The 23,473-nt window shown below is 36.5% G+C and overlaps 2 protein-coding genes across 2 annotated transcripts; both read left to right on the top strand.

Moving 5' to 3' along the window:
* The first annotated feature begins 227 nt into the window (after positions 1-227).
* Positions 228-4,552, top strand: LOC140136386 (uncharacterized). The gene is made up of 4 exons (XM_072158111.1): positions 228-363; positions 2,805-2,858; positions 4,061-4,114; positions 4,319-4,552. Exons 2-4 carry the CDS (start codon positions 2,844-2,846, stop codon positions 4,550-4,552), a joined length of 303 nt encoding a protein of 100 aa, XP_072014212.1. The 5' UTR covers positions 228-363; positions 2,805-2,843.
* A 19-nt stretch (positions 4,553-4,571) lies between these two features.
* LOC140136385 (aurora kinase-like) lies at positions 4,572-11,637 on the top strand. The gene is made up of 7 exons (XM_072158110.1): positions 4,572-4,626; positions 5,139-5,331; positions 5,877-6,018; positions 7,733-7,881; positions 8,612-8,786; positions 9,725-9,781; positions 10,809-11,637. Exons 1-7 carry the CDS (start codon positions 4,572-4,574, stop codon positions 10,926-10,928), a joined length of 891 nt encoding a protein of 296 aa, XP_072014211.1. The 3' UTR covers positions 10,929-11,637.
* The last annotated feature ends 11,836 nt before the right edge of the window (positions 11,638-23,473 follow it).

The following is a 23,473-nucleotide window of genomic DNA, read 5'->3' as shown; positions in this document are numbered from 1 at the left end:
AGCTGGTCGAGCTTAGTGAAATACTAATATTATAATATCTTTTATACATTTATTAAATCAATAAATACTTTTTTTGTAACTTAAATATTCTTTAAATTTTGAAAAACTATTTTTTATTACAAATTTAGTTTTAATTTTGCATTTTATAGTAATTTGAATACCCACTTAATACACTTGCTATGAACGAGACCGCTTTGTAAATATTCACAACAAATTGGATCGAAGCAGCCAATCAGCGCTTTGCATTTTGGCTTGAAATTTAAAAGGAGCTCATCGTGAAAACAGCTGTGTGATCACTGCACTGTAGACGCATTTTCAGAACAAAATTGATAAGATCTGACAAATCATAGAATATTTGTAGCGGTAAGAATCGAATTAAATTTAGTTTAAGTATTTAACTGTAAAAGCACATATATTTTATCATATCGCAAATGGGTGATTTTATTAGAAATATTTTTGATGAGTTCGTGTTATTGAAACAAAATGGCCGGCAATCATCATGCATGGCAATGCCAATGCATTGCATGTTTACCAAGCATGCAAGGGCAAGCATGAAAGTGTGTACAATATGCGGCGATCCTGACTTTTAAACCAACCTCACTATATAAGGACTAAATTTTTACTTTTGCAGATGATGGAAATTATGGGGTAAAAAACGAGGTCAAAACAACTTTTTGAAAACAAGTGAAAATTACCATTTTTCTCTCGAGACTCGGGTGTCGGGGGAATCATTTTAAAATAATGGCGATCTTTTCTATTAGACCACCCGACCCGGTGAAAATTACGAAATTCTTATCTAGCCTTTTATTTCATCGAACAAGCTTTATTTTGTTCCAAAATTCATGTTTTTAATTTATCGCAATTTTTGACGTAAAAGAGCTGAAGCCTGAAGCTGAATGCAAAACTAGTCATGCAAACTCCAAAACGTTCGCATAGCACTGGCGCTTGATGTACGCTCGTTTAGACGGTGATTTAGGCTCGCGTTTGACAGTTTTTTACTGTGTGACGCAATTCTGCATTTATTCAAGATGGCGAATTTCTCGAAAAACATGGTGTATTTTTATTTACAAAATTACTTCATTTCGCAAATTCTTTGCCACTTTCCACTGATCTGGTCATCTTTTTATGTGACGGAAGTGTTGCTGATTTTATGAAGGTATGTTTCTTGCTTTTCCGATAATTTTTTTATTGTTTTTTGAGGCAAAACTTTCCAAGCAAAATGGCCGTTTTCACTTGTTTTCAAAAAGTTGTTTTAACCTTGTTTTTTACCTGAGCATAATCTCCCTCATTTATCGAAGCCCTGCCCTCCTTCCACTACATTAAACCTCGACTTCAAAGTGTTTGGCAAGTTAATGGCAAAGTTCTGTTTAAGCTTGATGCAAAAATATATCCATCCGGGAAGCACCAACCACCAACACTTTCAAAACATTGTTAAAATCATATTTGTATCCTTATTATTTGTTTTTTGCATTGCTCATTTTTGTTTCATCTTGCTTGTTTGAGGTTCGCTCTTTTTGTTATGCGCCTAGATCTTATTGAATAGGCACCTTATAAATCACATTTGTATGTATGTAAAGTATTAATTTAGTCCCTATACTATAGCGAGGGTGGTCAAAAGGAAAAGATCGCCAAAATAATCAGATGAACATACCTTTATAACTTTAGGTGATCCTGACTTTTAGACCACCCACCAGGGGTGAAATTAAGTAGGAGACGGGAGCCGTTTGGCACCCAGAAACTCTGAAATGGCCCCTGGTTCCATCTCAATTTTAGTTGACAAGGGGACACTTTTCTCACAAAACTGGCCCCCTAGACAGTGAACCAAAAATATCAAATTACAAGCAAATAGTGCTTATATTTAATTCATCCAGCACATCTTTATTTTTATTGGCCCCTTGGTAATTGGAAATGGCCCCTGGTTCTTCCAAATCTTGGTGAACCAGGGGCCACTTTTTTTGCCAAAGTGGCCCCTGGTTCAAGCTTTCTTATTTTCACCCTTGCCACCCACTGTATATAAGGACTAAATTTTTTATTCCCTGTTCTTGGAACTGGTGGAGGGAGAAAAAACATACATAATGGGCCACCAGTTCCCAATGATCATGAATTAAATCATAATATTATAGTCAAAATTTTTAAGAACAGGTACAAAGGACAATCACAAAAGAGACAAAGACGATGGACAAAGAGAACGTTCACTCGTACAAACAAAACACAAGCACCAGTCTTGTGTCAAACAAGTGCACACATTACTTGGTTACACCCATCTTGATCCTGCCTAAGGACTAAATTTTTACTTTTCCATGAATGATCAAGGTTTAGTTTTGCATCATGGTTTTAAAGTTGCCAAACACTGACACTTTCGGAGTCTAGGTTTAACATGTTTAATGTCATGACTGTCATGATGTATTATATTGGCATGAATGATTGGAAGGAGGCAGGAAAAATGGCCATGATTTTTCTAGGGAGTTTTTGTCTTAAAAAATAATCGTAAAAGCAAGAAACGTACCTTTATAAAATCAGCATCACTTCCGTCACGTGAAAATTAAAGATGATTATCAGATGAGTGAAATGTTGCAGGAAATTTAATTTGAGAAATATGGGAATTTTCACAGAAAATTACATCACATTTTTTGAGAAATTCACCGTCTTGAATAAAATGCAGAATTGAGTCACACAGTAGAAAGATGTCAAATGTCCTAAGCGAAAGCTTCGGAGCTGGTATCACCCTGTTTTGCATCAAGCTCTCAACATCAAATATAGCTATTTACAATTTATCTGAGCTTCTGATTATTTTGCATTTTCAGATTGGTTCTAAAACAAGACAGTTTCAACTTGAATTCAACATGTCGGCGCAAAGGGTAAGAAATTATTGTCATTACTTAGGGAACAAACCGAAAGATTGATGTGATGAAGTCCTATACAACATTTTTTTTCATAGCTGACCCCTCCCAGTCCCTTGTCAAAATTTTTCACCCCTTGGGTCGCCTTGGCCCTTCCCTCCATAAGAAACTAGTCCATATGTCCTAATCGATCTTTTGGTTCGTTCCCTTCAGTTAAAAATAAAATAAAAATAAATGTAGATATTTATATAGCGCTTTATGCCGTAAACAGCCTCAAAGCGCTTTACATTTATTCCGCCGTCATTAGAATATGTCGGAACCACGTTTGCAGCCTACAAGTGGCGCAGGGTCCATCAGTACAACGACTGTGACTACCCCTAACAGCTTCCCATTGCACCTGGGTGGGGTGAGGCAAGTGAGGCAAAGCGCCTTGCCCAAGGGCGCAACACGATGGTGGGACGGGGAATCGAACCCACGCACGTCGAGCAAGCTCTCGGATTATGAGTCCAAGGCCGTAACCACTGAGCCACCGTGCCCAGTTGACCTTGGTTATCTAGGCTGGCCTACTCTCAAATCAATTATCCTCATATCTGGTCTATCACTGTATCAGACTAAGTGGACACTTCAAAATAAAGCCAGTAGAATCCTTATCCAGCATTCGAAAAGCTAGGTCTAAGGATTTTCCTGGCATGCATGGCAGTGGTGCCCTAAAATCAGGAACATTTGGTACCGGTACGGTATGTTTGAACTGGTACCCTATACACTCGCAGACAATGGCTGGACTTGGAATTTTACATTTTAGCTTAGAACATTTTTTTCCTTTTTTTTGGCTAGATGTTGCCTTTGGTCTTCAAGATGGAAAGGTGAGGCTCCAAGTCTAATTTAGTTTAGAATTTCGTCCTCAAAATATTTCCTTCTTGATAGGCATGATTCGGACTAACAGATATCTGACTGACTATGAAGGAGAGGTGTTGCAGATAACTTTTTTTTTTAAATTTTGAAATGAAAGCCCCCATGTTAAATCCAGTAGAAAATTGCATAGGCCTAGGTTTAATTTGTAAAGCCTAATTTTTATTATTTTTAGTAAATTTTATGATTTGGCAAATAAAACTTTATCAAGCAAGTTTAGAATTTGTACATAATTGAAAAAAAAAAAATCTTAGTATTTCATTAAAAAATTTTGAATTTGTTTCCTGTTGTTGATCAATTTTGTTTTACAGCATGGAGGCTATGCCATGGAAAAAGAAAATGCAAATTCTTATCCTCATCAGAAGGTAAGTGTGTGAATGGGTCTAAGGTGTGAGGAAGTTCTAACACCAAAATTCTTTAATTTAATTTTTTTGTGTTTATTATAGTTTTGTTCTTTTAGAGAATCTGGATACTGGAGTGTTATTGCCGTGTACACTATACTTTTGTTTAAGTGTAGCACTTTGCCCCAATGCATTAAATAAACCATGAATATAAATTTGATTTTTCAGTTTCAGACACCTACAGGAGTGTCTCGTATAAACCAAGCCCCACAGAGAGTGCTACGGGCGGGCGGTAACAACCCCATGTCAGGAAGTCACCCAATCAAGCCGTTGACCAACTCTAAATCACAGGCACCTGCCAGATCTATGCAACCTCCGTCATCAGCGGGACAATCCAGCGCCGTCACGAAATCCAGAACAAATAGTCAGAGTCAGGCAGAGATACAACAACAGATCAAGTAAGTACCGTATTCATTCCAGTATGCGCCCATGCCCTAATAAGCGTCCAGTCCCAAGGTATTTTCAATTTGCTAAAGGTACCATTAATGTTGAAGTGACGGATAGACGTCGATACAGTAAAATAGCTGGGGGATTAGAAGTTCTACTGTGTAAACTTGCAAATACATTTTCTGCATCAGAAAACTGTAATTTGGTTCATCTCAAGTTTGGTATTGATGTCAATGCTTTTTTGTGGTTGCGCCGTAAGTGTGCCAACAAACCGCCTCAGTACATGTGCGAGTTTAACTTTCCGCGCACGATTCAATACTGCGGCATATACGTCCAGGCCTTGAAATAAGGAGGGTCGTCGGCCCCCAAAATCAGTGAGGGTCCGCAAAGATACATCCGGCGGCCCAAATGGCCCGCAAAAAATTTACCATTTTCTCACTTGTGCAGACAGCAACGCTCTGGCGTACAAGCGCAGCTTACGCGAAGGAACCTCAGCAGTTTTGGATAACTTTCTTTCTTGATTTTGTTTTACACTCCAATTATAAAATGTCATCATTAATTATGTAAATATTAATGTATTGGCTTTTTTTTTTTTTTTAAGGCAAGAGATGGACCCTGGCTGACTTTGACATTGGCAGACCACTGGGCAAAGGTAAATTTGGCAATGTATACCTGGCCAGAGAGAAGTCCACCAAATTCATTGTAGCACTGAAAGTCCTCTTCAAATCACAGCTCCAGAAGGCCCAGGTGGAACATCAACTTAGACGAGAAATTGAAATCCAATCTCATCTTAGGTATGTATTGTGGCCAGTAACATTACTTTCATGGCTGTAATGTTCACCTTCACTACTTTTCATTTGCCCATTGCTCATCATGACTATACTACAAGAACATTGTGTAACATGAGTCGGAAATCCTGACATGAAAACAGATGCCACTTTTGTGGTTTTAGCCTGAATTCAGGTTTTTTATGAGTTAAAAATTCTTGTGTTTTTTTAAATCTATTTTAGTCCGTTTTGGGGCTTTTTGGCCTGCATTCACAGGGTGTTGCAGGTTTTTTGAGTGCAAGTGAGTGCATCTTTGCATGTATGAAAACCATTACTGGTCTAGTATGCATATTCATTCTCCAAACAAATTGGTAATTTAATTTAATTTGTTTTTAGTGCATGGCAAGTGCTCTGAAAACCTAATGCCTAGTATTATAAGATTTAGTCATTGTTTCTTGTAACAAAAAGTTCAGTTCAGACACAAAATGTTAGGCCTATAACTTTCAAGAAATGGGATCATGTTCCTCACAATAAGTTAAGAGCCCAAATATTTTTTCTTGTTTGCTTTGTAGACATCCAAATGTCCTTCGTCTGTATGGTTACTTTTACGATGACACTCGTGTCTACCTCATCTTAGAATACGCACCAAGAGGTGAACTGTACAAAGAACTTCAGAAACCACCAGGCAGATTTGATGATCAAAGAACCGCAATGGTAAGCACCTTGATCTATAGATATTTTGTTTGATCATTTCTCCCATACTCTGCCGGACTTTGGTATGTCATACCAATGTATATAGCTTTACACCAGCGCTTCAAGCAAGAGCAGAAAGCCGAATCTTGGACGAGTTGCAAAGTTACCGCATTAAAATCGCATTATACCATGTGGTAGTAACTGGATAGTTGACCAAGATTCTGCTTGCTGCCAAGCGAGAGTTAGTGATCTGGCACCAGCCCGTTGGTATTACCTAAATAGATTTACTGAGAGTTAATGCCTAAATAAGCTTTGACATTTCAAAGCATCCCAGATCATGTGTGCTTTTTAAATTGAAGGTAAAAAAAGGGTACGAATTGTAGCTTGAATCCACAAATTAAAATTAATTGTATGAAAGATGTGTGGGTATAACAAAAAAAACTAGCCTATTTGCCAGTTCGGGCAGAGCACCAGTGGTTTGATTTTGAAGCCATCCTGAACATTGTGTAGAGACAGCATGGTCCCAGAGAAGGTTGACTGCCCACTACCAGAAGTAAGTGCAATGTGAACATTTGGCTATTTACACACAGTATATCGTACTCTACACATGGCAGCTATTGCACTTGCCCACTTCTGGCACTGAGTAGTCTACAATTTTGGATTCTCACAGATTAATTCAGGGGCTGTCTTTTGGAATTTGTAGGAGAGCATTAAATAGCTCTTCTGCAGCCTTCAAGGGCAGCTGTAAACAGCATTTACAATAGAATGTAAAGAGAGAATGGTCAACTAAGGAGAACTAATAATCACCCTCATATATCAGATGTAAGGAAAGCAGTAGCGAGCGATTGCTCTCGCTCTCCTTAAAAGGCAGTCCCTGATTAAAGGCCCTTTCAGTGATTTCACAGGAACATTAAAAAAAAATGGAAATTTGTCAGAGTTGCTTAGAAATAAAGAATAAGTCTACAGAATTTCATTGAACCACTTTTCCCTGAATACATCGACAAATTAGTCAAAAACAGAAGTTTTAGAAAGGTTTTCTACTTCAACTCAGATCGACTCGAGAAAATCGAGATTTTCGTACAGTCGCCACCAATCGACTGGAAAAACCTCCTAGTCCAGGGTTTCTAACACGGGGGAAGTAGAGTCTAAATTGATTTAAAACAGACGCTTAATTTTTGTAGTAGAAAACTAAATAAGCAATTAAACGTCACCGAGGCAAACTAACGGTCAATTCAAATATGAAAAACAGTTAAAATTGTGTATTTTGTTTAAAATAGTAGCTACTGATGTAATAAGTAGTAGGCCTAGAAACAATACGCAACGCGTGTTGGTATGGTGGAGAGTGAGCTTCTTTCGATCTCGAGTCGGACTTTTTGTACTGTCAGTATCAAAAGTCCAGATTCATGTAAATGCTTTATTTTGTTTAAAATACACGGCTTTCGACCGAACCACTAGCAGGCTATGTTAGCACATCTATGCCAATTACAAAGGTACCAAAATCTGAATTTTGATGATTTTTACGATCGTTCGGATGAGCAAATCACTGAATGGGCCTTTAATTACTGTGTTAAGTTCAAAAGTTTTACAAATATCAACTGCGATTCATACAGCCATGTTTAATGAGAAGCTTTCCCAGAATCAATTTAAAGCATCGCACCAAAATTCTAACCCTGCTGAGGTTGTAAAACTTAACACTTGAGCTAACATTACTCTCCTACCATTCTCCTTGTCACAGTACATAGGTCAACTAGCTGATGCTCTCCACTACTGTCATTCTAAGAAGGTGATTCACAGAGACATCAAACCAGAAAACCTACTATTAGGCATCAAAGGAGACCTCAAGATTGCCGACTTTGGCTGGTCCGTGCATGCCCCATCATCAAGGTAAGTACATCAATGACGTACAGTGAAAAAATTAGGCCGAACATTTATTGGACCATACAGTGGACATTGTGTTCAATACGCTGTTTCAGGTAAGAGCAGCGGGAATGCGGGATGATTGGTGTGGATAATGGATTATCATACTACGCCACACACCAGGAGCCGAAACTGGGCAACAATGTGGTAAAAAAAGCCTGGGTGCCTGTTTAATATAAGCCTTGCTACACACTCATCGAACATGCTAGTGTAGTCTTGGTGTGTTTTGTTAAATGCATGCGACATCTTTCCAATTCCAATCAGCTGCTAAAGAGGTCTACGCTGTTCAGAGTTACAGGCCATACTTTGTTCAATAGATTTGGTTCAATTGTCCCCACCGTAAATAAGTACTGCATACATCATTAATTTCTATGCTTGCGTAAATTCACATGAACAGGCACCATTCACGCAGCTAACATACTGCATACCAAACTGCATGCACCATTGTATATCAATCCATGAGTCTTTCCATTTATAAGTCAAACAAAGTATTAAAAATCCCAAAGAAGGTGCCTTCTGAAAGACCATTGGTGTACAAACTTGTGCCTTTTGATGTGTCTCTATATAGTCCAAGTTAACGTTCCCAGTCACTCAGGGAAATCGGGAAGTTTGTTTTCAGGGTTTTTGAAATAAATTGTTTCCCTTCACAGTACACATACTTATTTTTAATTTTATTTCATTTGCAACCTTTATACAGACGTACAACAATGTGCGGTACCCTAGATTATCTTCCTCCTGAGATGGTAGAAGGAAAAACTCACAATGACAAAGTGGACCTGTGGAGCTTGGGAGTACTGTGTTATGAATTCCTTGTGGGCAAGCCACCATTTGAATCAGAAGGACACTCAGAGACGTACAAAAGAATTATGAAGGTGAGTATCGGTCAGTCAGTATATCAGCTATGGGGAGGAAATTGAGGGTATTTGAGTCCTTTTCGACGGTGCGCGGAGACAAATGAAAACAATTCTGCGTCTCATTGGTATTGTGTGCAGGTTGTATCAAATGTGCCCGTCATCCATGTTATGCTTGCATGGCAGCGATTTCCTCAAGCGCATTCTAAGGGAAACCAAATACCCTTAATTTTTGCTCGATGGCTGTTGAGTCCTGGTTCTCTTTCTCAGAATTCTGTGGGTTACACACAGCTCTCCTGAATGTTTAGGAGACAGACAGTCGGATTGTATTTAATGAATAAACAATAGGATTACACACACAGTCGAACCATGCAGCAATAGAGAAACATACTCGTATTATTAGTGAACACGAAAGTGCATGCAGTGAGCGCTGATTCCTCGACTGAACCAATCTGTTTGAGATCTCCCTTCCAAATAATCGTTCAACGAAGCCCGGTGATTCCAATGTGAATTACAAAAACCCCGCCCCAGTTTCAATTCAAATATGGTAGCACAAAGCTATGGGCCGCGGGATGTGACGCAAAATCAGGATGGGACACTTGTCAACAACTGAGAGGTATTGAGCTCAACTGGCACGCGTCTGATAGGCCCATGGTACGCGCAATATTAAAAGGCAACCACTCGACTTAGACTTGGGCCTATTGTCCATATTATCACGTCATCATCACATCTGTATTCACCGATCAAGCTGGGTATCACTGCATGACCTGGTTCTTTTTACGTGAAATGGCCAAATGTTATAAATAAACTATGCTTTAGGGCCTAGTGGAATAATATAGTGTGTTACAATCATTTGGAATAGCTATGGAAGTTTTCAAATTATATGTGTGGGGCATTAATTTTGCTCTGTACATCTGGTATGTTCAAATCTTTTATATCTATCAACATTTATATTTCAGGTAAACTATACATTTCCAAGCTATGTATCAGCAGGAGCTAGAGACTTAATATCAAAGGTGAGTTCTCATTGGAATAGTGGAAAACTTAAACCTAACACTGCCCATGGATTTTTGATATCAGAAAGCAAAGAAGGAACGAAAAAGGAGAAAAGATGTACAAAGAAGCAACTTGGTACCCCTGTGAATTGACCTCTCGTGTACCATGCACAAAATCACTGACCGGTAGCCATAGGGGTTTCGCTGGCCTGGTCAGCAATTCCTTGCATATATGACTTGGGGTGATTGCGTCATGTCATCATGTGGGATGCATGCTTGTGCAGTGGTTTTCCTTGTAAATTTTTTTGTGGATAGTGTTAAAAAGAAATAAAAAAAAAAACCTATCATGAATTAGAGGATTAATTTCAAGGAACTTGTCGTTAGGTTGATGTTTTTCTTTCCTTGAAAATGCTCCCGGTAAGCGAAATAAACAAGTACGGTACGGTAGTGTTCAATTACATTTTTTTACCACTACGTATGAATCTGCAATTCTATAATGTTTGGGTCCATAATGAAGTCTCACTACACATAGAAACTGTTCAATAAATTATCTTTAAAATGTTCAGAATTGATTCCCCATAAGGCCAAGAAAAAAAAATTGTTTGCTTGCCCTCAATTGAATTTTCACAATTGGGTCGGTCGGTCGGGATTTCTTTTTTTTTTATTCTTCTTTTTTTTTTCTAATTACTAGCAAACTCTACTGTTTGTATTAATGAAGGCTCAAAATATGAAAAATAATACATTTTTGGTGTCAAAATGAATCAGCTAACATTACAAAACAACTAAAATGTGGAATACAAGCTCTAAAATACTTTTTTTTTACATCTTCAGAATGCAAAAATTTGAAAAGAAAAAAAAAGAATTTCCAAAAATAGGGTCGGTATTCTTTTGTACAGTAAATAGAAAAAAACTTTTTTCCGATTTCCAAAATTAGGGTCGGTCGGTTGAGGGCAAGCAAACATCTTTTTTTTTTTGGCCTAACTGAAGTGAATGGTTTTTTTTAAACACTAATCATGTTGCTTTGATTTCTATTTCTATTACCCAACAGCTGTTGAGATACAACCCTGACTCACGTCTAACACTAGAGGGCGTTCTAGCTCATCCCTGGATCACGAACAATGCTAAAGCTTCATCATCATCTTCTAGTGCCACAACCAGTTCATCGTGATCAGCAATGGATGGATATCAGTACTTAGATAAATTATAAATTGAACTCGTAAAGCTTTATCAATAATTATGACCATCGGTCTTAATTGGCTGAACCAGAGAGCAGCTCATGATTGTGGAATCATTCATGTTGGACATTTTTTGTATCTCTTTCCACTTTTTCCAGAGGAGGCTTAAAGGCATTCCTACAATGCACTATGATTGGTAAATTTGACCAATATAACCTAATTTTAAAGTCCCCATTGCCACACACACAAAATGGTAATTTTAAAACTACAGCCAACAAGCTAATAGTTGAGACTTATGACTGATATTTGATTTTCTTACAGGAAACATTCATATTGTCCCACTGTATTAATTTTATTCATAAGTCTCGATGTTTTGAATGTTAAATAATAGGATGAAACCACCAGATATTTGCACACAATCCCAATGCAAGGTATGATCAACTGTACCACATGTGTACAAATGCCAGACATACCAAGGTCAGAAACCCCATTGGGTTGTGGGAATGTCTTTAAACATCCTCTGCACTTTTTCCCTGTACTAGTATTTGAATTATAAATTATAGTAAGAAATATGGTTATCATGTGTGTCAAGTAGATGCACATCATGGCTGTTTATAGTGACAGTGTTTTGTATGTTAAATTGATTGAAAGATCAAAGGTGATCAGATTCCATTGGGCTGTTCCATTTGAAATCCTTACACCCCATGGAAAACATGACATGGTACATACCTCAAATGGAGTTGCCTATTCAGGTAAGTCAATTTGAAATACATACTCCCTGTGTGAGAGATTAAGGGCATGTCTTCCATTGGGGGTGTATGGATTTCAACTGGAATAGCATTGTAATCTATGTATCTAATGCAAAGTTTGCACACTGAGAAGCAAGGTTGGGATATTTGTGTGGGCTGTCGGGTACCCGCCCATCCAAAAGGTACCCAGGTCTAAACTTCATGTATCCTTTTGAGAAAGATTCAACCAGAATCTACAAATGGATGATGAGTTTCAAATGTACTAATTCCATTTAAAATTCATGCTCTGTCTGTGGGAGATATTTCCAAACTCTTCCGCAGGGGGGAGTGTGGACTTACAGTGGATTATCCCAAATTTCTAGTTGATTTGAAAAGTGCTATTTCTGAAGACATTGCCAAGGGTAGATTTTTGTGCGGGAGATTACAATCGTATACAATTCTCATTGTTGCTATAAATGCATTTACAATATTTTTCATGGAGAAATGAATATTATTCTAAGGAATGATAAAAACCGTCTAATGCAAATACTAAGGGTATGTTTATAGATTTTCGCCAAGTGAAATCATGCAATATTTTTTTAATTTGTTTTTGTAGGATGCAAATGGACACCCAAATATGAAATCTTTATTATAGCACCTTGATATAATGCATATATATGTGTACATCCATATCAAAAACGATGCACTTGTCGGCTGCTACATGTGTCTCATTTCACACAATAGCTAGGAATAAATACCAGACTCATATCAAGTGTAGGTCACTTCAAATCATCCCAAGTCAAATTGTATAAGAAATATTATCTGTATTCCTAAACCACGTGACTTGGGATAATTTGAAGTGACCTCCACTTCGGAGATGAGTCTGGTATTTATTCCTAGTTATTATGTGAAATGAGACACATGTAGCAGCCGACAAGTGCATCCTTTTGATATGGATGTACACATATGTCATCTTGAGTAAACTACTTATTGGACATCTACATGTATGACTTTAACTTGCAACACTAATGTCAGCCAGTATGTGCAAACTGAAAGCTAATACAGGTCAACTAGCTCAATATGATCCATTAGCTCAGTAGGAAGAGCAACGGCCTGGCAAACCGAAGGTCCCAGGTTCAAATCCTGGATGGATATTTTGCACTGCTTAAGCTGACATTTTTGTTCACCAAGTTATAAAGTTAGATAAACGCAAACTACAGATCTTCATACAGGACACATTCACAGGGTGCGTGCAGAACCTTGAAAAGCCAAAAAAGTGCTTGAAAGTACTTGGAAATCAAAATGCCTTTTCAAGGCCTTGAAAGTCCTGGAATTTTGTTGAAAAGTCCTTGAAATTTATGGAAAGTCCTTAAAGAAAAAATGTGCTGAAACAATAAAAAATTATGTTACAAATAAATAAGAAAAGAAGTTTGGAAATAAATCTGTCTTGTAGGCCTATATATTTTTCATTTTGTAGGCTACACATTAACTCTTTTTGGACTTATATATTTCCAATTTTAAAATGAAAATTCCATAGAACCCTGACTGGATGACTCGACTAGATAAAGGTACCCATTTAGCATGCATGTGGTCAAATTTTTATCTTATTGAGAACACCTTTTCATGCCCAAAATTGATGAATTTTAGTCCATTATCGGACCAGCATGTTATATGATTGTGTCGGTTTTATGCTTCAAAAACTCATCTCTTTTTCCTCAATGAATATTACCCAAGTAAGAAGTATGTCATGTGCATTAATGAACGATGACATTTGAGATGATGCTGGACTGATGATGTATAGGCCTATATGTATATACTCTAATATCAAGTCATGTTTAAGTCTAAATGGAAACAAACTTCGGTCAAAGGTTTGATATGAACCTTTTAGCTGTATCCTTTGGCTTTGTGTAGCCGTCGTGGTGAGCGTGGGGGGGGGGGGGAGGTTGGGTGGGGGTGAGTGAGTGTGTGTAGGCCTATGTATTTCCTTTGGGATAGGCCTACTATTTTAGTCCCAATTTGTAGTGACATCACTCTGTATGTTTAACATACCGAATTTTACAAATTACTCTTATCATAAAATGTATTCTTCAGGCACATTCATTAGTATCCCCCCCCATGTGGGCCCCCTCCCACATACCCGATGAATCATTGTTTTTATATTGTGCATTATATATATCAATTTCAATCATGTAGGCCATATTATTAGGCCAAGAAAACACTTTGAAGAATGTCTCTCATGTACAAAAGTATAGGAAAGTGAATATTTAAAACCACTTCTTTAGGATGAAGGAAGCATTTTTTCAAAAAAAGTCCATCCAAAATGGTCTCTTTTGGGGTGCTAAATCTGCTAAAATGTTTGTCGTCCTGAAATTTTAACCAAAAGCACACTGACCATCAAGGCCCAGGATGGGGTGCCAGTTGGTGGGGGTGGGGAGGCAGTGGATGCAAGCACAAATGGTTAATTATTGTTTTATTTTTCTGCTTCACATATATCAACGTAAGCCATATTGGTCATGTAATAAAGCCAAAAAACATTTTTAAGAGTGTCTCTTGTGCATAAAAGTATAGGAAACTCAAACTTTAAAGCATGTTTTCTGGAAGAAGGAAGCACTTTTATTAAAAGTGTAGAACAAGCCAGGAGCTTTGAAATGTTCTTTTTACCCTCTGACTTTGGCTTGGGGCTTCGTCCCTCAACCCCCACCAGGGCTTCGCCCCTGGACCCCGGCCAGTGTCGTGAGCGCTTACGCTCACTCTGCTTCGCAAGTGTCCCTATTTCTAGTTTTCAAAAGTTGGCAGGTATGCACTGGGCTGCTGCGACTAGACCACTGGGTATTTTTCTACTTTTTTACACACACCTATCTCTGGGTTGTTCCGTTCAAAGGTACTTGAAAATTAATTTTTGGGTACTTGAAAGTCCTTGAAAAGTCCTTGAATTTGAAATAGAGGTGGCTGCACGCACCCTGCATTCAGTGGTTCAGTTAATATTAACTTAATTATTTGCTTTTCTTGACAGCAGATGATATACATTGTAACTATCTATACTTGTGTTTCACCAAAAGTTTGGTAGGCATGCATAGGTGTGTATTTCGCTGGTCGCAGTACATACTGAATCGCAGGTGCTAGCCTAATCCTGCAGAGTGGATTGACACGGTACAAGGGTGGTGTGCTTTCATTGCATAAAAGCACCGACGTCACTACTCACTACTAAACTTGAGGGGAAACAAAGTACATTACAGTCCATTGAAAAGTGACAAATGACTGCAATTATTATATTCAATGAATTGTAGTTATTTTTCTAGTATAAAAATGATGTCCGAATGTGGTGGTAAAAAAATTAATATTTGTGTGTGGTTGGGTATTTTTCCCGGCGAGATGTCACAAGACAATTTTCGAAATAAAATACTTTGATATTATTCCGCGATGTCATAAGGCCCGCCGATTACGAGCTGATCAAAGTACAAAAGCATTTATTGTGCAAGTCATGTATTTAGTGATTTTGAATCTGGAGGCCTTGAAATTTACTAGCTTGGCTTTATATGCTTGACATTCATAATTGGTATGTAGTTTGGCATAATAATGTGATTAATCTTGTGTGTATAAAAAATGCCTATTGATTGTATATATTGTAGATAATTTTGTGAATATGTTTATTATGTAAAGTAGTGATTCTAGAACAAGTCAAATGGATTAGACTAAAAGTTTAAGGCAATGTTTGTGTGTCACTCAGGTAGGCAAGATAGTGTACCTGTGGGTTATTTCGCCATGTGCCCGGTAATATTGGCAGTGTTTGCGTTATGCGGCATTGTGTCATCGCATGCAAACCAGCGTTTCACAATCAAGCTTGAAGATGGAAATTGAAGCCATTATGTGTGATTTGCTTCAATTTCCATTTTTTGCATGATTATAATGATTGGATCGATTGAGCCCACATTTATTGGTCGAAGCTACGAGTTTTTAAAAATATTGGGCGAGACGTAGTCGAGTCCAATATTTTAAAACTCATAGCGAGACCAATAAATATTAGGCGTAAAACATCAATTTTATCATTATTATGTGTTGGATCCAATATTTTTACACACTTGGATTCATCAAAACATAATAATGCCCAATGGTGTACTACACAATACCATGTGAAAGACATTACAAAATTTTTATTACAAACCTGGGGATCTTTAGTTTTATTCACCGTCACCATGTTCACCTTGTATCATTGACGTATAAAACTGAACTGTATATCACTATTTATATTTAGTTATAACACACCTTATTTATACGTCCCAGCTGCGTGAAGCTTGGCTCAATAACGATTGGCGAGGTGAATACACGCATTGATGATGATTACAGGCGCTGGAATAAAATTTGTTTCACCTCCTGTTTGAAATTGAAAGTGCACATAATGTGACCAGTGAAAACTAACAAATAAGAATATATTCGTATGGAAATTGCACATTATTGTGTTAACGTTCAATATCAGGGTTTTGTAGATATATGCCAGAGGTACACTATCTTGATCGCCATTGTGACAAACCGATGTGGCGGATTTACCATGTAGCGTTATGCATGGTCAATTCCGAGTTGGTACTCTTTGGATCTTGTCTCTTTGTATCAAGTACATTGTACATTAGCTAGGTGGTTTATACATTACATGCTACTTTAAATTGCAACCTGTGATGCTCTGTGACTGTGTAAAGATCGTAAAACAATGTGGGACTTTATTTTGTTGTCAAGTCCTATTAAACATGTTATTTTTGTTATATATTTATTATTACACTACAGGCATGAGAATTATCAGGTTTAAGCCTGAATTCAGGCTTTTTTTTGGTCCAAAATTTTCAGGTTTTTTCTTGGATTCATTCTCATGCCTGTTATTAGTTTAAGAATGTGTGGTTTAAGTAAAAATTTCATCATATTATTTTAAAATTATTATTTTTCCTAATATGCTAAAGCACAATTTGGTCCTAAAATGTGACACGATCAAGGGAAATGAGTCGGATGTCGCTAATATTGATTTTGAGATATTGGCAAAGAAAGTGTTAAAATTCTTTTGTTTTATATTGTTTTCAGCGATTGATAAAGTGATGTAACTTCACAAAGAAAAATCGTATCAACATGGGGTTGTCAGTTTCTGAAAGCTCTAAATGTCCTCTTTAGAAACATGTGTAAAACTCATTTTCGACCTGGGCCGACATGTGACTCATTCCCTTGATCATGTCACAAATAATAAGCACTTTTGTCTTCCTTTTCAGTCATTTTTTAGCATTAAAACTGTATGTGTGCTTAAGAAAGCTATAATGTAGATGGACAAATGTAAAATGTATTTTCTTGCAAAAAAAAATTTTGTAAAAGAATATTACAGCATCTAATGAATTCTGAAGACAAGTTGCTTATTTTTTCTGTTTATACATTTACATTATCTGTCCAGTTTCTTAACATTTAAGTTGTGAATGTTTGTTTGGTAAAGAGAAATAAAATGTTGCAATTATACAAAGTAGACAAATTGAAAACATTGTTTGTTTCTCATTTTCTGGAGTATTTTGTTCCCTCAGCCTGTATGCACAACAAATATAAAGGGACTTGTTGAAGATCAAAAAAGTCTGCAAACTTAAGGGATCCAAAATGAGCGTTTATTAAGCGTTTGACAGTATTTTTGTGGGACATGAGAGCACCTCAGACCTATCGAATTGCATTCTGAATACTGAAGCATGTCTTTCTGATATCAAATAATTTTCATTTTTTTAAATCACAATATAATACAAATTTTATGACAAATTATAAAAATTTGATATTTTTCAAATTTTTGATATATAACAGTCCTCAAGTAAATTATATAAATCTAATGATATATTCTTAAAGTGTATGTAGCAGGGAGGAAAAGCCGACGATCAATTGAAAATTTTGACCTTTCATATTGAAGATATTGCGCATGAAAGAGCGACTTGGAATTGATAGCATCGCACTTAACTGGTTTCAAAGTTACTTGTCTAACAGGAGCCAGTTAGTTTGTATTAATGATCAGACTACGGACACTGCTGCATTGGATTATGGCCTACCGCAAGGTTCATGTGTTGGACCAGCATTATTTCCAATTTACACTCTGCCCTTAGGTGATGTTATAAGCAAGCATGAGGTAGACTATCATTTCTATGCTGATGATAGCCAATTATATCTATCTGTTGAGCCTACTCAAGAAGCTGTTGATGCAGGCCTTGCCAAACTTGAGAACTGCATTGACGATGTTCGCGGGTGGAAAGGAAGCAACTGCTTGAAGTTAAATGACTCTAAAACTGAATTTATAATCATTGGCTCAAGACATCAATTGGAGAAAGTCAACATTCCGCACATTAGGGTTGGTTCTTCTTATATTGAACCATCCACTGACATAAGAAATCTGGGTGTTATGTTTGACACTTCATTGACTATGGAGAATCAGATCACGTCCATGTCCAAAGCTGCTTGTTTATCACTGCGCAACATTGGAAGTGTACGCAAATATTTGACCAGAGATGCAACAGAAACTCTCACTCATGCTTTTGTGACATCAAGAATTGATGGAAATAATGCTCTCCTAAATGGTCTGCCAGATAAGCAACTTAATAGGCTCCAGAGACTACAAAACATGGCTGCACGCATCATAACTTACACCAAAAAGTCTGACCACATCACACCTGTGTTAGCGGACTTACATTGGTTACCTGTTAAACAACGAGTGTCTTTCAAAGTTTGTTTGATCTTGTTCAAATGCATGCATGGTCAGGCACCCCTCTACTTGAGTGATCTAGTTGATGCTTTCACTCCGGATAAAGCTGGGTTGAGATCAACGGACAGTGGACGCCTGCTGGAGGTGCGTACAAGAACCCTTTGGGGAGATAGATCCTTCGAAGTTGGTGCACCTAAACTATGGAACACACTGCCTGTAGCCCTAAGAACATGTGACAATATCGCAACTTTCAAATCTGGACTTAAGACCCATCTATACAATGAGGCATTCAAAGAGTGACTCTTTTAGTATTTGACTCTTTTTCAAATGAACTGTGTCACCATGTTGATATATATTTTCTCAGATCTTTTGAACTTGTTGTGTCAAGCGCCATTGAGAGTCGAAAGGCGAATACCGGCGCAATATTAAAGGGTCATTATTATTATTATTATTATATGGATTTTTTTCCCAAAAAGACCTCATTTTTTTTGGTGTTTTGGGAAAAAAATCCATATCTTCAATACTGAAAGGTCAAAATTTTCAATTGATCGTCGGCTTTTCATCCCACCTACATACACTTTAAGTATAAATCATCAGATTTATAAAGTTTACTTCAAGTACTGTTAAATATCAAAATATCAATTTTAATGATTTGCCATAAGATGTGTATCAAAATGCGAATTTCAAAAAATCAAAATTATTTGATATCAGAATGACATTCTTCGTATTCAGAATGCAATTCGATATGTCTGAGGTGCTCTAATGTCCCAAAATAAATACTGTCCAAACGTTCATACCCCAGCCCTTAATAGTTTTTCTTTCTAATTTCCCCTGAAAAGTTCCTTTCAAAATTAATTTTAAAATGTGCAAATTACAGTAGTGTTACAACCAGAGACATTTTCTTTTGGTATAATTATGTTGAATTCATGTGTTTTGCAACCTGCTGAAGATAACCCTTATTATAATCACTCATACATGATCAATTCTAGACAGTTCATTGGTAGATAGCCATTTATCATTTTTACCATCAGCCTCTCTGTGTGATAGTTTTTACCATCATAGTGCTGCGCCAAGCCGTGCGCTGACTTAGACTCGCCGATTTAGTTATGGGGTGGACACCAAAATGTTATGTATGTCACGGCAAAACACGGTGTTATGTTGATGAAAAAATGTATTCCCTATCTTAAATAGTATTTTTGAGCAACAGAATTTATGAATGAGTGATATAAAACAAATATTAACTGTCTTAATTCGTTTTGTATAATGACCTGCCCTAGTCAAATTCATGTTATTTTATTTAGTCTCCTTGACGAGATAGCTCAATATTTTACAACCATGTTAGTGTTGTTAAAAGGAATTAACAATATGGTCAAAAATAAACATTTTTAAAGCAAGCAGTAAATAAATATATATGTGTTTAAAAAGCAAGTCTTCCCTGCTTGAAATTTTAATTTGATCTTTTAAGACCCATTTTGATTCTAAGTATCAAATGATCTCTCTCTCTCTCATCAGGAGACAAAAATTATAACAATTTAGTAAAACCAGTATGAGAAACAAAATTATTCTGAAAAACTTCTTTCTTTTATTACTTTTTCCCAATAAGAATATTATTTAAAATAAAAATATGGTATTTTGTTTATTTCAATTAAGGATATGATACATGATTTACCGACAAGTGACTCATTTCGGAATGCGATCATGAATTTTGAAGGAAAAAAAAGTTTCCACAGGCTTCGTTGGGATTCGAACCAGCGATTCGAAACTTCCTTTGATTACACGTCTAGTGCTTTACCACTCGTCCACGGTGGTAGTTGAGCGGATGAGTGTAATGATAAAAGATAAATCTCATAATGCCATCTTGAGCCTTTTGTTTACTAAAAAAAGACGCGTTTTGTAAAGATAGATTAGCCGTTTTATGCATAAAGAGCACGAACGTTTGGGAAATGTTTCAAACAAATAATAAAGACACTGATGTGATGATGTAATTGCGTAAGTCGGGAAATATCTGCGTCGCAATGTTTTGTTTTGGTTTTAGGAATGTGACCTTAAAATTTACGACTTCGTGACAATTATCATTCGAAATCAACAAAAGATATTTAAACAGTATGGCCTCATTGTTTCTCTAGAATGTTTTGTACATGTATGTGAAATAGCTTCAACAATATATGGTTCGCTGCATAATGGTAAAAACAGCCTTGACCTAAAAAAGGGCGAGAGGTACCATATTTACCGATTCAGGCTAAATTTAAAATTGATATAAAACGTTTGTTTTTTTGATCGATTACAAAAATTAATTTTTGTCATATAAAGAAATTGTGTGTGGCATGAATTACACTACAGTTTTTTATTCTTAGGGCTCTTTAACTTCTTCAAATAATTTTTTTAATGATAGAGTGAATCCCCTGGCCCTCTATAATTACGCACAAAAGATCGAGTCCCCTTAACATATTTCTACTAATGGATAGCCTTGTTCAAGGCCTTCTAAGATTTCCTCCCTGCCCCTCGTCTCGCCCGTACTCGCCCAATAGGCTTGTAGGCTCAACCTGAGTTTGATCGTTCAACTTACGCATGATTATAGGTAGCGGCAGTCTGTGCCCTCATTATCATGGACTTGGCAAGCCCAAAAGTAATGATATTCAATTAGGAATCAAGTACTGTTGTGATGGAGGGACCTTAGAGGGCCTTGAAAAAGGCTAGCTCATGGAAGGTGTTTGTAATGCATCTTTTCCAATTAGACTGAATTTATGTGCTTTTGCTATCTACTGAAGATAGTTCAAATTTAATGTACTTTGTTGTTTTTATCTCTTAAACGAAATAGATTGATGTTTTTAGAATTGTAAATGTGCTGCTATCTACTAAAGATAAGTGTTGGTAAAAGTTCTTTTGGTAGGCCTGTAATTATGTTGAATCCATGTGTTTTCCTCTATCTACTGAAGATAATTCAAATTAAATGCATGTTGTCATTTTGTCTCCTCACCTAGATATTTATTTTAGGGCTGTGTTTATGGTGCTATCTACTAAAACAAAGAAACTTTAAACTAAGTAAATGTTCAAAGCAAGTCTTCACTACTTGAAATTATAATTTGATCTTCAGTAGATATAGCACCAGTAGCTATAGGCCTAATTTGATTCTAAAATATTAACCTGTCTTGCTCAGGAGACCAGCATATTTTTTATTGGAGCTGTATCTTCAACAGATAGAAAAAAAAATACACATGAATTTAGTATTAAACCAAAACAACATGTTGCAACACTTTTAATTTGATCTTCAGAAAAATATCAAGTTATCTCATTCAGCAGACAAAACCGACAACCAACACACATTTAAATTTGAGCTATCTGCAGTTGATAGCAAAAACACACATAATTCAACATGCACCAAATAAAAAAACAATGTTGAAAGAAATGTAATGGCTTTATTTTTAAGTTTGTTCCAGTATCACATAAGGTATTCCATTCTTGAGATATTTCAATTGAATGTAAATAAATGCACATCAGGTACCAGAAAGCTGTACATGTAGTCTGTACGTGCATGTCATATAAAGTGTAACGGATGCACGGCTAACGTGTGCCATCAAAGTTGTGCATTGCTTTTTACGTAATCACTTGCAATATTCAAGGTTCATCCGGTCTGTTGATTAATCCGCTATTTAAAGTTCTTTATCAAGACCAAAGGAAAAACTTCTGTTTTTCTGCTGACAGTTTCGCCAAAAACCTTCTAGCTTTCTCAAAGCATTGATGATGTTATTAAACCCTCTGAGCAGATTCCTGCTCCAACATCATCAACCTCCAAGTTTTAGGAAAATCATAATTTTTATTTACCTCCAAGCAAAACCCTCTGGCTTTGAGAAAGACAGGTTTCTGGTGAAACTTTTGGCAGAAAAACTTTTTTCCTATGGTCTTGAAAAAGAACTTTAAATAGCTGCATTTAGATACTTTGTATAAGAAAACCCTTAGAGAGCGGAGATACAGGTACTGGCAGTTGCAGCATACTTTATTTGTGCACATATATTACACAGAAGAGGAACTATTACCAATCGCAAGTTCAACATGTTTTTTAATGTTACCACTTAAATGTTGGAAGCATAGAATATAATGAGATATTCCAGTTGAAATCACCCATAGTCATGACCTTAATCTCCCACATAGGGTGTGATTTCAAATGGAGTCACCCATTCAGGTAACTCCATTTGAAATTCACACTCCCAGTTTGGGAGATTAAGATCATTCATGTTGTCCATTGGGGGTGTATGGATTTCAACTGGAATAGCCAAATATTAATCTCTATTTCAGTATTAAACTAAAGTACAGGACAATAAGACTACTAAAAATAAATAAAATGAATAAATAAGATGTCTATGAAAATTAAATTATTAAATTATTGTACTCACATATCATGTCTGCTGCACTTTCCTAAAAAAAAACCCTGAAAAACTGAAAATGCTCATGAAATTGGGCAAAAAGTACCAAAAACAGGCTGTAATTAAATAAAGTTGTGGAAATCTTGACTAAAAAAACCTGAATTGAGTTTTAAAACTAAATATTCTCATGCCTTTTACACGGATGGCCAAATTTATTTATATGCTAACCCCCACCAGCAAATGGGGGATGGGGGAAAATTGAAATAGTATGTACAGAACACTAACAAAAGTATTGTATAATAACAATTTTCAAATTTTTGCACCAACCAATAACGGTGATCAAGTCAACAAAACTATGAGGTTGACAGAGAGGGGATCCCCATCACACGACAGGAAACCGTACTGTAATAAGGTCAAAAACATAGTGGCAGCCATCAAGAATTGGGTTGAACTAAATAAGGTTTTCTGTCCAAACTGATATGGATTAATGATGTTATAAAGAAATATACAACAAATTACTCACAAATTGCAGTGGCCATGCTATATGACCACTGCTATATATATGCCTTATATGGCCCTGACAGAATCTTACATATAGACCGTCCCTTAAAAATAACGAAATAATTATATTTGAATATTTTCATTGAAAAAGTTACATAGTATTTTATACGTAGTTGAATATACTGCTTATTTTTACATTATATATTGTTATACGCCAGGCTTCCTCAAATAGATTTGTTGAAGCGCCACAT

Source organism: Amphiura filiformis, chromosome 16 (assembly GCF_039555335.1).
Source record: "Amphiura filiformis chromosome 16, Afil_fr2py, whole genome shotgun sequence".
Taxonomy (NCBI): domain Eukaryota; kingdom Metazoa; phylum Echinodermata; class Ophiuroidea; order Amphilepidida; family Amphiuridae; genus Amphiura; species Amphiura filiformis.
The sequence above is the reverse complement of the archived record's forward strand: the minus strand, read 5'-3'. Positions and strand labels throughout refer to the sequence as shown.